The 12724-nt window shown below is 36.5% G+C and overlaps 1 protein-coding gene across 1 annotated transcript; it reads left to right on the top strand.

Annotated features, from left to right (window-relative positions):
• Positions 1 to 1993: 1993 nt before the first annotated feature.
• LOC105773297 (protein CELLULOSE SYNTHASE INTERACTIVE 3) lies at positions 1994 to 11429 on the top strand. The gene is made up of 7 exons (XM_012595051.2): positions 1994 to 2295; positions 2676 to 2774; positions 2977 to 6046; positions 6745 to 9289; positions 9558 to 10012; positions 10569 to 10685; positions 10830 to 11429. The coding sequence occupies exons 2-7, from the start codon at positions 2713 to 2715 to the stop codon at positions 10992 to 10994; spliced, it is 6414 nt and encodes a 2137-aa protein (XP_012450505.1). The 5' UTR covers positions 1994 to 2295; positions 2676 to 2712; the 3' UTR covers positions 10995 to 11429.
• The last annotated feature ends 1295 nt before the right edge of the window (positions 11430 to 12724 follow it).

Below are 12724 nucleotides of genomic sequence, written 5' to 3'. Positions count from 1 at the left end.
AAGGCTAGTCATATCATTTGTCTTAAGAGTCCTCTTTAATTCATTTGAAACATGCATCTACAAGCCTAGACATGTTTGAAAGCAATTCATGAGAAAGTTTTCTCACTACTTTAGTTAGACAACATGTTCCATCATTATCTAATACAACATTTACTGTTGCATGATAGCTACTTCTTTTGCTACTACTATTGTCACTAGCTTTTCCACCTTTATCTTAAGTTAAGAAAGCATACTTGAGGACTTCAGAACCCTTTTTTGCACACTGATCTCCTAACCACACTAAAACCGTTCAACTTGGCTTGCTCTTGATAATAGTTTAACAATGCATCAATCTTTGTGAATCGCATACCTGTGATTGCACCTGATTTTAACTTCAATATAAGGTGATCATTATGGACACCTTCATTCAAAGACTCAACATCAACCTCATCCCTAAGATTGACACCTTCAGCCGTTGTGTTTGAATCACAACCTGCACTAGAGGATGAATCATTGCCTCCTTCTTGTTCCAATATACTACCTTCATCAAAGATGTCTTGCATCTTGGTTAATGTCGAAATTGCTTGTAGAAAGCAATCATTCTCCCCCGCTTCTATTATCGTTTTATTTTTCCATTTCTCTTTTCTTTCTTTTCGTCCTTAATACACAGAATAAAGGGAAGTAAAGTCTATAATTAGCAGATTTTAACTTGATACACACTAAGGGAGATGCTCTAATTGCACGAGCAATAATACAAATTTTAAAAGTGTAAAAATCCGTTAAAGCCAACATACACAAGCCGCAAACCACCAACCTTTACACTCAGGTTTGGAACAGAAGCAAAGGGAGACCAGCAAATGCAGGGAAATTCATACACATACAGCCAAAAACTACAAAAGAGCATGTATGTAATTTTGATAAATTCAATTAAAATAATGGGGACGAATATAATATTTTAACAATTCAATCAGTATAGCTCATGTTTCATTTATATAAATCATATAGTCAAAATCAAAATAAAAAATATTTGTTTTAACTATTTATTTTATGTAAATAAACTTTAAATATGAACACGATAGATATATGAGATCGATTTGAAAATTTGAATTCTTAAATATAATTATATTGAAAACTATTAAAATTATGAAATATGTGAAATTTTATATCGATGAAAATTCATCCTCCCCAAATTTAGGGTGGATTTAGAGTTGCGTTTATCTGCGATTAGTGTAAAAATAACGATGACGATGAGATTAAATATTTTAACAATATTGTGGAGTAATATAAAAAATAAACTAAATCCACCTTACCACCCACAATCGCTCCTCCAGATCCATTATTAATTTATTGTTATCTTTCTTTTTTGATGGTGCTGAAAATGACAGTTATTTTCTCACTGTTTCTGACTTTAGCAGTCCGAGTGACAGTTATGGAATGGTAAACCTGCAAATCTGATATCTCCCCTTTCCCAATGATTGACATTTTTTTAATTAAAAAAAAGCACAAAACAAACAAATTACTAACATAAAAACAAATCACACAAGATGGTAAAAAGAAATGTTAAGAACAAATTTTAGAAATTAAAAAAAAAAAAGAATGAAAAGACCCAGACTTTCTCTTTCTTTGCTTTGTATTGTGTCTATTTTTTTTAACTGTTCTCTATTTGTGAACTCTTTATGATAACTCTCTTTCTGTGTGTTTTATATTTGATTTGGGAGTAGCTTTCATTTGGGTTTCATTATCATACACTGAATTTTAAGGTATCTTAGGAATACTGTTTTCCTTTTCTTGTTTTTCCATTTTATGGAAAATTGTTTTTTCTTTATTTGTTTAATTTTTTGACAGTTAAGGAAAGGACACTTGTTTTTTCGTTGGATACAGTTAATTCCTCATTTTGATCTGATCTCCGTACTCTTTCTCAATTTTCTTTTTCTCATCAATATTTCATTTGAATATTACTAGTAATAATACTCTCTCTTTTTTTTTTTTTTTTTATCATCTTCTTTAATTTTGGTTTGAATAAATTGATATTCAAGATCTGATTCTTTTCTGTCACTCAATTTCCATTTTTGAAATCTGGGTTTTTTTTTTTTTGATACTTTGTAAATAAGAAAGCCAAAAGCTTTTACTTACTTTTGAAGTGTGAGTTAGCCTAGTAGCATTACTACATTTTCTGGGTTTTAGTTATGTTGGGGCAAAATTGGGTTCAATGGTGAAGTGTTAAAGTGACGATAATGCTTCTTGGGATGAGAAGGAGGTGGGTTTGGTGTTAGTAATAAAGTGGGGAGTCCTTCAGCATTTTCATTTTTAGCAAAGGTAAGTTTTTTTAAAGGTATCATTTTGATTTTGACAGCTGAATTTTGCTTTATTTTACTTTTTTTTGAAGATGCAGAATTTGGATTATATTTGGTTATGTATCAGCTGTGTAATTTTCATATCTGGGAAATTGGGAATTGTCTAATATAGTCCATTTTTTGTTTCTCCTCCTTATTGATTTTGTAATCATAGGGTTTTGGGGTGGATTAGTGAACTTGATAATTTCCTATAACACAGTTGTGAACTTCTTGACAAAGATTTATATGAGAAATAAGCTTATTAGAATAAAACGTTGTGTTCTATATGTGACAACTTTCTGGCTTTTTGATGGACTGATCCAGCAGTCATCTAGTTGAATATTTGTTTGTCTGATTCTGCAGGAGACCGAGGAGCAAGCTAAAGTGGGTTTTGTTGGTAATGTCAAAGTCTCCCTCCCCTGAACCGCAAGACTGTGGACCCTCATCTTCTTCTAAGCCGAGGTGAGCTAATGTGGCTGGCGAGTTAAGTAAAATATCCCGATGAAGATGAAGAAATGAATCTAACTATGAATCTGCAGAGATCATCTCTATAGAATGAGAATTGGGATAGTTTCTCTTTTATTATGATGTTTTTAAGTGTTTTGGGATTTTCCGGTTCTTTTAATGCTAATTGTGGACAAATGAATTGGTGGTTTACATCTAGGGAATCATATGGAATCACTGCAGCGGATGACCTTGATGATACAGTGGGTACAGTTGCTCGTTTTATCGAGCAACTGCATGCCAACATGTCTTCACCAAGTGAGAAAGAACTTATAACAGCACAGATGCTGGGTATTGCCAGAGCAAGAAAGGAAGCAAGAGCACTTATTGGTTCACATGGCCAAGCAATGCCATTGTTCATATCCATTCTTAGGAGTGGCACCCCTATAGCAAAACTCAATGTTGCTGCAATCCTGACTGTGTTATGCAAAGATGAGGACTTACGGCTAAAGGTGCTTCTAGGTGGATGCATTCCTCCATTACTCTCACTTTTGAAGTCTGAATCAACTGAGACCAGGAAGGCAGCAGCAGAGGCAATATTTGAAGTTTCGTCTGGTGGTCTTTCAGATGATCATGTTGGTATGAAAATATTTGTTACAGAAGGTGTAGTGTCAACTTTATGGGAACAGCTCAGTCCAACAAACAAACAGGACAAAGTGGTAGAAGGTTTTGTTACCGGAGCTTTGAGGAACCTCTGTGGCGAGAAGGATGGCTATTGGAGAGCTACACTTGAGGCTGGAGGAGTAGATATCATTGTGGGTCTTCTCTCTTCTGATAATGCTGCTGCTCAATCCAATGCTGCTTCCCTTTTGGCCCGGTTGATGTTGGCATTCAGTGATAGCATCCCAAAAGTAATAGATTCTGGAGTTGTTAAAGTCTTGCTTCATCTTGTAGGTCAGAATAATGATACTTCTGTCCGTGCAAGTGCTGCCGATGCTTTGAAAGCTCTTTCTTTAAAGTCAAGTGCAGCAAAGAAGGCCATTGTAGATGCGAATGGTGTTCATATTCTCATTGGGGCTGTAGTTGCTCCTTCTAAAGAGTGCATGCAAGGAGAGCATGCCCAGGCTCTGCAGGGACATGCGACACATGCTTTAGCAAATATTTGCAGAGGGATGTCTGATTTGATACTGTATCTTGGAGAACTATCACGATCTTCTTGCTTAGCTGCACCTGTTGCTGACATAGTAGGAGCACTTGCTTATGCTCTAATGGTGTTTGAGCAGACTTCTGGTCTCGATGAGGAACCCTTTGATGTAGCACAAGTAGAGGATGTATTAGTTATGTTACTCAAGCCTTGTGATAATAAACTAGTCCAAGATCGTATCCTTGAGGCCATGGCAAGCTTGTATGGTAACACCTACCTCTCACGATGGCTCAATCATGCGGAAGCAAAACGGGTGCTTATTGGGCTCATAACAATGGCTGCTGCTGATGTTCATGAACATCTAATACTTTATTTAACCAGCTTATGCTGTGATAAAGTTGGTGTTTGGGAAGCTATTGGTAACAGAGAAGGTATTCAGTTGCTCATATCATTGTTGGGCCTATCCAGTGAACAGCACCAAGAGTATGCAGTACAGTTGTTGGCCATCTTGACTAATCAGGCTGTCGACTGTAAGTGGGCCATTACTGCTGCTGGTGGGATTCCTCCATTGGTGCAGTTATTGGAGACAGGATCTCAGAAGGCTAGGGAGGATGCAGCTCATATTCTATGGAATTTATGCTGTCACAGTGAAGATATTTGTGCCTGTGTTGAAAGTGCAGGTGCAGTACCAGCATTCTTATGGCTTTTAAGAATTGGTGGCCCAAAAGGGCAAGAAGCATCAGCTAAGGCTCTTACGAAGCTTGTCCGAACAGCTGATTCTGCCACTATTAATCAGTTATTAGCTTTGCTCCTGGGAGATATTCCAAGCTCAAAGGCCCATATAATTCGAGTTTTGGGCCACGTACTCACAATGGCACTGCATGAGGATCTTGTGCATAAGGGATCTGCTGCTAACAAAGGACTGAAATCTCTTGTTCAGGTTCTGAACTCCACAAATGAAGAAACTCAAGAGTATGCAGCTTCTGTCCTAGCTGATCTATTTAGCACAAGACAAGACATATGTGATAGTCTTGCAACTGATGAAATTGTGCATCCTTGTATGAAGCTTCTGACCAGCAAGACTCAAGATGTTGCAACACAATCGGCTCGAGCATTGGGTGCTCTGTCTCGCCCAACCAAGTCAAAAATTGCTAATAAAATGGCTTATATTGCAGCAGCAGATGTCAAGCCTCTAATTAAATTAACAAAAACTTCGCTCATAGGTGCTGCTGAAACAGCTGTTTCTGCCTTGGCCAATCTTCTCTCAGATTCCCATATTGCTGCAGAAGCACTGGCTGAAGATATTGTTTTGGCTTTGACAAGAGTGCTCGGAGATGGAACTTCAGAAGGTAAGAAGAATGCGTCAAGGGCTCTTCATCAATTACTCAAGTATTTTCCAGTAGGTGACGTGCTTATGGGAAATTCTGAGTGTCGTTTTGCTGTTCTTTCACTTGTTGATTCCTTAAATGCAATGACTATGGACACCACTGATGCTGCTGACGCTTTAGAAGTAGTTGCACTCTTGTGTAGAACAAAAAAGGGCATCAATTTAAGTTATACACCTTGGTCTGCACTTGCCGAGTCTCCCTCAAGTTTAGAGCCTCTTGTGCGATGCCTTGCTGAGGGGCCTCCTGCATTGCAAGATAAGTCCATAGAAATTTTGTCTAGGCTTTGCAGGGAGCAACCAGTTCTTCTCAGTGATCTGTTGGTTGCAAGATCAAGTTCTATTGGTTCACTAGCCAATAGAACAATGAATTCTACTAGTTTGGAAGTCAGAATTGGAGGGGCTGCACTTCTTACATGTAGTGTGAAAGAACACAAACAGCAGTCATTGGATGTACTTGATCAATCTGGGTGCTTAACACCTCTAGTAGAAGCTTTAGTGGAAATGGTGAAGAGGAATTCGAGATGTACCTCTTTAGAAGTTGAAGTCAGTGCCCCAAGAGACTTTATTGAGAGAACTGCATTCCAGGAAGGCAAGGAGTTTGATGTTCCTGATCCAGCTACTATATTGGGTGGAACTGTTGCTTTATGGTTATTGTCAATACTATCTTCCTGCCTTTCGAAAAACAGAATTACCATAATGGAAGCTGGTGGACTTGAGGTGCTTTCTGGCAAGCTTGCAAGCTATGCTTCCAATCCCCAGGTATATCCACCCCTCCCTCTCTCTCTATATAAAATCCACCTCTGGAATAGATGCCGAACTACCTCTTCTTTTATTCTGATTGATTTCAGAAAAGGACTTCCAAGGTATACTTATCGGCTCTCTAGCATAGCTTAAAATATGGGTCTTTGATAATTAAATAAGCAAAATTTGGAGGGATAGTGTGAGATGCGTTAAGTCTAGTTCATTTTTCCTTTTCAATTTTCGGGCCAATGATCCTTAATGTTATACTGTCATGTAACTATGCTCACAGACTAGAGTGTATAAAAGTATCTGCAAGGTTAAATACTTGCACCAACTTTAAATAGGTTTTCAGTTACACTTTGCTCTTGTTATATGCAGTACAGATTTCTTTTTCTGGAGCTTATCCAAGTGTTGTCTTATATGTCTTATATACAAGTATAAGGTACATTTTTGCTAGCGAAATATGCCATGATTGTAGATGCGTATAACAAACTGACCAAGGTATCTTCTGGATGTTACAGCATAAAATTGAGAAAAAGTGAGGAAGAATATAATGCTGACATGATTGTGGAGTGAAAGTGAGAACATGTTTTTTAAATAGATGGGATGTGATATAAATTCCCTGCTCTTAAAATCCTTGCTTAATTTTGTTGTTGATTTGATGTACAATCATGCTTGGTACATAATGTTCCTTGCTAAAAACTGTGTATTTACAGGCAGAACTTGAGGATACTGAAGGTATATGGATTAGCGCCCTGCTTCTGGCTATCTTGTTCCAAGAAGAAAATGTTGTTTTGTCTCCTGAAACCATGCGTATCATACCTTCGCTTGCTCTTCTGCTGAGATCTGAAGAGGTTATTGACAGATACTTTGCTGCTCAGGCAATGGCTAGTCTAGTTTGTAGTGGGAGCAAGGGAATAAATCTTATCATTGCAAATTCAGGTGCGATTGCTGGGTTGATAACGTTGATTGGATACATGGAATCAGATATGCCTAACTTATTTGCTTTGTCCAAAGAATTTTCTCTAGGACAGAATCCGGGTCAAGTTGTTCTAGAAACTCTTTTTGAAATTGAAGATGTGAGAGTTGGCTCTGCTGCACGGAAATCTATTCCTCTTTTAGTGGATCTCTTGAAACCAATACCAGATAGGCCCGGAGCCCCTCCAATTGCTGTTCAACTCTTAACCCGCATAGCAGATGGAAGCGATACGAATAAATTAATTATGGGTGAAGCTGGAGCTCTTGATGCATTAACAAAATATCTATCTTTAAGCCCTCAAGACTCAACAGAGGCTGATATATGTGAATTACTAAGAATATTATTTGGCCATCAGGATCTTATTCGATATGAAGCATCGCTTAGCTCATTGAATCAACTTATAGCTGTTCTGCGCCTGGGTTCAAAAAACGCTAGATTCAGTGCTGCAAGGGCTCTCCATCAAATTTTTGATGCTGAAACTGTTAGAGATTCTGAATTAGCTAGGCAGGCAGTACAACCACTGGTTGACATGCTTTCTGCTACATCTGAGAGTGAGCAAGAGGCTGCTCTTGTTTCCTTGATCAAATTAACTTCAGGAAATACTTCAAAAGCAGCTATAATGACCGATGTTGAAGGAAACCCACTTGAGAGTCTATACAAAATCTTATTGTCTGCTTCATCTTTGGAATTGAAAAGGAATGCTGCACAACTTTGTTTTATTCTCTTTGGAATTTCTAAATTTAGATCAAATCCGTTAGCCTCTGAATGCATACAGCCACTTATTTCTCTAATGCAGTCTGATAGTTGTGCAGCTTTGGAGTCCGGAATCTGTGCTTTTGAGAGATTGTTAGATGATGAGCAGCATGTGGAGCTTGCAGCAGCATATGACATTGTGGATCTCCTTGTTGGCTTGATTTCTGGGAGAAACCATCTGATTATTGAGGCCAGTGTATGTGCACTCATAAAGTTGGGGAAAGACTGCACACCGCGCAAATTAGACATGGTCAAAGCTGGTGTTATTGATAATTGTCTTGAGATACTCCCTCTTGCGTCCAGTTCATTGTGCTCCTCAATTGCTGAGTTGTTCCGGATTTTGACAAATAATAATGCCATTGCTAGAAGTTCAGATGCTGCAAAAATAGTGGAGCCTCTTTTCATGGTTTTACTTCGTCCAGATTTCATTTTGTGGGGACAGCACAGTGCCTTGCAAGCACTTGTAAATATCTTGGAGAAGCCGCAAAGCCTTGCAACTCTGAAATTGACTCCCAGTCAAGTCATTGAACCTCTGATTTCATTTTTGGAATCACCATCGCAAGCTATCCAGCAACTTGGAACTGAACTATTGACTCATCTTCTTGCACAGGAACATTTTCAGCAAGACATCACGACAAAAAGTGCAGTTGTGCCACTTGTGCAGCTTGCGGGAGTTGGTATACTGAATCTGCAGCAAACAGCTATTAAAGCTTTGGAAAAGATCTCTTCAAGTTGGCCAAAGGCAGTTGCTGATGCTGGAGGTATTTTTGAGCTTGCAAAAGTCATTATTCAAGATGATCCTCTTCCTCCTCATGTGCTTTGGGAATCAGCTGCTTTGGTTCTCTCCAACGTTCTGCGTTTCAATGCCGAGTACTATTTTAAAGTTCCTATAATTGTTCTGGTCAAAATGTTGCATTCCACACTTGAGAGCACCATTACTGTTGCTCTTAATGCCTTAATCGTCCATGAAAGGAGCGATCCTTCAAGTGTTGAACAAATGACTGAAGCGGGAGCTATAGATGCATTGTTGGATCTTCTAAGATCTCACCAATGTGAAGAAGCTTCCGGAAGACTGCTTGAAGCTTTATTTAACAATGTAAGGGTACGAGAGATGAAGGTTTCTAAGTATGCCATTGCACCCTTAGCACAGTATTTGTTAGACCCACAGACAAGATCTGAGTCTGGGAGGCTCCTTGCAACTTTAGCTCTTGGAGACCTCTCCCAGCATGAAGGACATGCTAGAGCGAGTGATTCTGTTTCTGCATGTCGTGCACTTGTAAGCTTACTCGAGGATCAGCCAACAGAAGACATGAAAATGGTTGCAATTTGTGCATTGCAAAACTTCGTTATGCGGAGTAGAACTAATAGGCGAGCTGTAGCTGAAGCCGGTGGCATATTAGTAATTCAGGAACTTCTGCTTTCTCCTAATGCTGATGTTGCTGTGCAGGCAGCATTGCTTATCAAATTCTTATTCTCTAATCACACCCTTCAGGAATATGTATCAAATGAGCTCATCAGATCATTGACAGGTGATATAACGTTGCAACAATTTGTTCTTGCTTTTACAATTTGCTGGTTTCATTTTGAAACGTTCTACATTTGCTTGAAACTTGGCTCAATTCAGATCTGTCTGAAGTTCTTATCCTCATGTTATACAATGACCATTTTACACTTCAAAGACTTCAGCCAACAGACAATATCTAGCTCAAGTTCTTACTTTTCTCTTTGCACAAATTCCTGTCTTGGTTCTCAACATTGTTTTTTAATATTGAAATACATAGTCACTTTGCTGTGCAGCTGCCCTAGAGAGAGATTTGTGGTCTGCTGCAACTATTAATGAAGAAGTCTTGAGAACATTGAATGTGATATTTGCCAACTTTCCTAAGCTCCATATTTCTGAAGCGGCTACCTTGTGTATTCCCCATCTCATAGGAGCACTGAAGTCCGGGAGTGAGGGTGCCCAGGAAGCTGTATTAGACACCCTGTGCTTGTTAAAACATTCTTGGTCAACCATGCCTATAGAAATTGCGAAATCTCAGTCCATGATTGCAGCTGAAGCAATTCCTATTTTGCAAATGCTGATGAAAACCTGTCCTCCGAGCTTCCATGAGAGAGCAGACAACCTATTGCACTGCTTACCAGGGTGTTTGACTGTTACCATCAAGCGGGGGAACAACCTAAAGCAAACCATGGGAGCCACTAATGCATTTTGCCGATTGACAATAGGGAGTGGTCCTTCCAGGCAAACCAAGGTAACAACTTTTTAAAAGTCGTTGGAAAGAAACCTTGTATATCCTCTTGTCCATAGATTGGTCTATGTCCATATAAAATGTATCTTGTTCTTAATTTTGGGAAAATTTCCATGTCTTAGCCCTTTTTGGTCTCTAATTTAGTTATAGCTATGCATTGATTTCCATTTGCTAGAGTTTAGAAAATAGGGATTTTGGCATATTACTATTTTTTATTTTATTTTATGGCTCCTGCATTTTCCACTTTATATGGTATTTGTGGCATGCATGACTTCATCAACTTATCAAGATTTTCTAGTTTCTCTTTGTTCAAAAAGTTTGAAGTTTGCAGGTATAAATTTATCAGAAACTCAGTGCTTAGCATTTCATTTATTCAGTAAATATCTCCAGAAACATTTATTCAGAACAAGAATTTATTAGCAAGTTTAGAATCTCAATTCTTTTTGCATAGCTTTCAAATCTGCGCCATGATTCTTGTCTGAAACTTGTTATGTTATTACATTATTTTATTACAACCGAAGCCTGTACTTTAACATTAGTTGTTTTGCATGATTACTAGGTTGTGAGCCACAGTACTTCTCCAGAATGGAAAGAAGGCTTTACATGGGCTTTTGACGTGCCCCCAAAGGGACAAAAACTCCATATCATTTGCAAAAGCAAAAATACTTTCGGGAAGGTAAAATAAAATTTCCGATGTTCTGCTGAATTTACAGTTCAGTTGTTGCAGCCTTGATATGGTGATACTTGGTGCTCAGATGAATAGTTATATTTCTGATCTTTCTCTGACCAAATGTTTTGCATTTTGATTGCTGATGTTCAGACAACTCTAGGAAGAGTGACTATACAAATAGACAAAGTCGTGACCGAGGGAGTATACAGCGGTTTATTCAGCCTGAACCATGATAGCAACAAAGACGGGTCTTCGAGAACGCTTGAAATCGAGATTATCTGGTCCAACATGATTTCGAACGAAGATAGCATATAAAATGGTTTCAAAGATTATTTGTCTACATACAAGCAACCACCATGAAACCGGGTGCAGAAATTTACAGCTGAAGGATATAATATTAATACTATCAGGTACAGCTACCGGTTCCCATTTGCTTGTGTAAGTAAATTGTTATATATATCTATCTATCCAAGGGCCAGTTTTGCAGTAAATGCTTAGCATGTAAAGTATGAAAATGATTATTAAATTGAGATTAAAAAGGAGAATCAGAGAGGTTCCCTAAATATGTAGGGGAATATAAAAGCTGTTTAGACGTTTTGTTTTGTACAGATAAGTTGTTAGGGAGTAGCAAAGCAGTGCCATGTCAAGAGGAAAAATGGCATTGCAAAAATGTGGTGAAATGGGGGCATTTTTGCACCAAGTATTGCCTTGAATAATGATGGAAATGGCTGAATATGTGCTTCTTCCTTATATCCATATTTCTAAAAAATATATAATTAAAATTATTTTTTGTTATATTATATTAATATAAAACCTTAAATTTAAAATAGCATTATTATTTGATACTGTGACAGTGAAGTTTTTTTAATTTCACAAATGAGAATAAAAAATTATCATGTATCTCATTTATTTAGTTTTAGTTTTATAAATATCAGTTACATATTGATGGTTTCCTAACCTTATTTATAGAATTAAAAAATAAATCAATGTTAATTTAAGTTTGCATGTTTATTGAGTTAATTGATTACTTGACTGAAGTTGGGGATTTACAATTTCTTTTATAATTATGAATGGTTATATTTAAATGAAATTATAATAATATTGCAAATGTATTATAGCATTTTAATTAGAATCGACTATATATATCAAGTCGATTGCATCAATCATTTTAAATAATGTTAAGTATTTTGTGCAAAAGGGATTTTTGCATGCAAAACATGTATGATGATGATTTTGGAAACTCTTTTGAGTACATAAATTACGATACATATTATATATTTTCAATTGTTAAAATAGAAAATTATGGACATTAAATTTGCTTGTGCAGACTAATTATTTTAGGGATTAAATAAATTCAAATTTATATTTATTCAATAACTAATTTAATTAACACAAAACACTACCAAAAAAACATTAACCTATAAAACTCTATATAAAACATTATTTATGTATAATTATAAAAAATTTAGAATTTTTCTAAATGTGACATAAGAAAACAATTTAAATACAATGTAGAAATATAGAATCTTTTTTGAACATTCTAAAACTCAAGTTAGTTTATAATAAATATTTAATACTATAAACTTAAAAATAAAAATAACACAAATCTTTTCTCTTTTATTTGTTTTTCTATCCTTTCTTTCTCTTTTCTTTCTTGGTCCCTCTATTATGCTAAAATCTAGGATTATGTCTCAGATACTTTAATTTTGACATAATTTGGTCCCTCTATTTTGACACTTTTAACTATTCCAGCTAAAATAATGGCATATATATTGTCTTAAATACATCTCTTCTAACAATATCATGGCTTAATCACCTTCTAATTAATTATACTAACATAAAATTTCTTTTATTTTATTGGAATGATAATTTTAAGGAAAAATCCACTTCAACAATTTAAGTAAATTTATTAACTGTGTTAATTATTTAGACTAACTAATTATATTATAAAAGTATATTAACAAACCATGTCAAATTAAATTATAAGGACTAAATCTTATATTTTAGTATAATAAAAGAACCAAAATCACAATTTGACATTATAT

The sequence above is a fragment of the Gossypium raimondii genome, chromosome 6 (genome assembly GCF_025698545.1).
Source record: "Gossypium raimondii isolate GPD5lz chromosome 6, ASM2569854v1, whole genome shotgun sequence".
Lineage (NCBI taxonomy): Eukaryota > Viridiplantae > Streptophyta > Magnoliopsida > Malvales > Malvaceae > Gossypium > Gossypium raimondii.
This window is presented reverse-complemented; position numbering and strand designations above follow the sequence as displayed.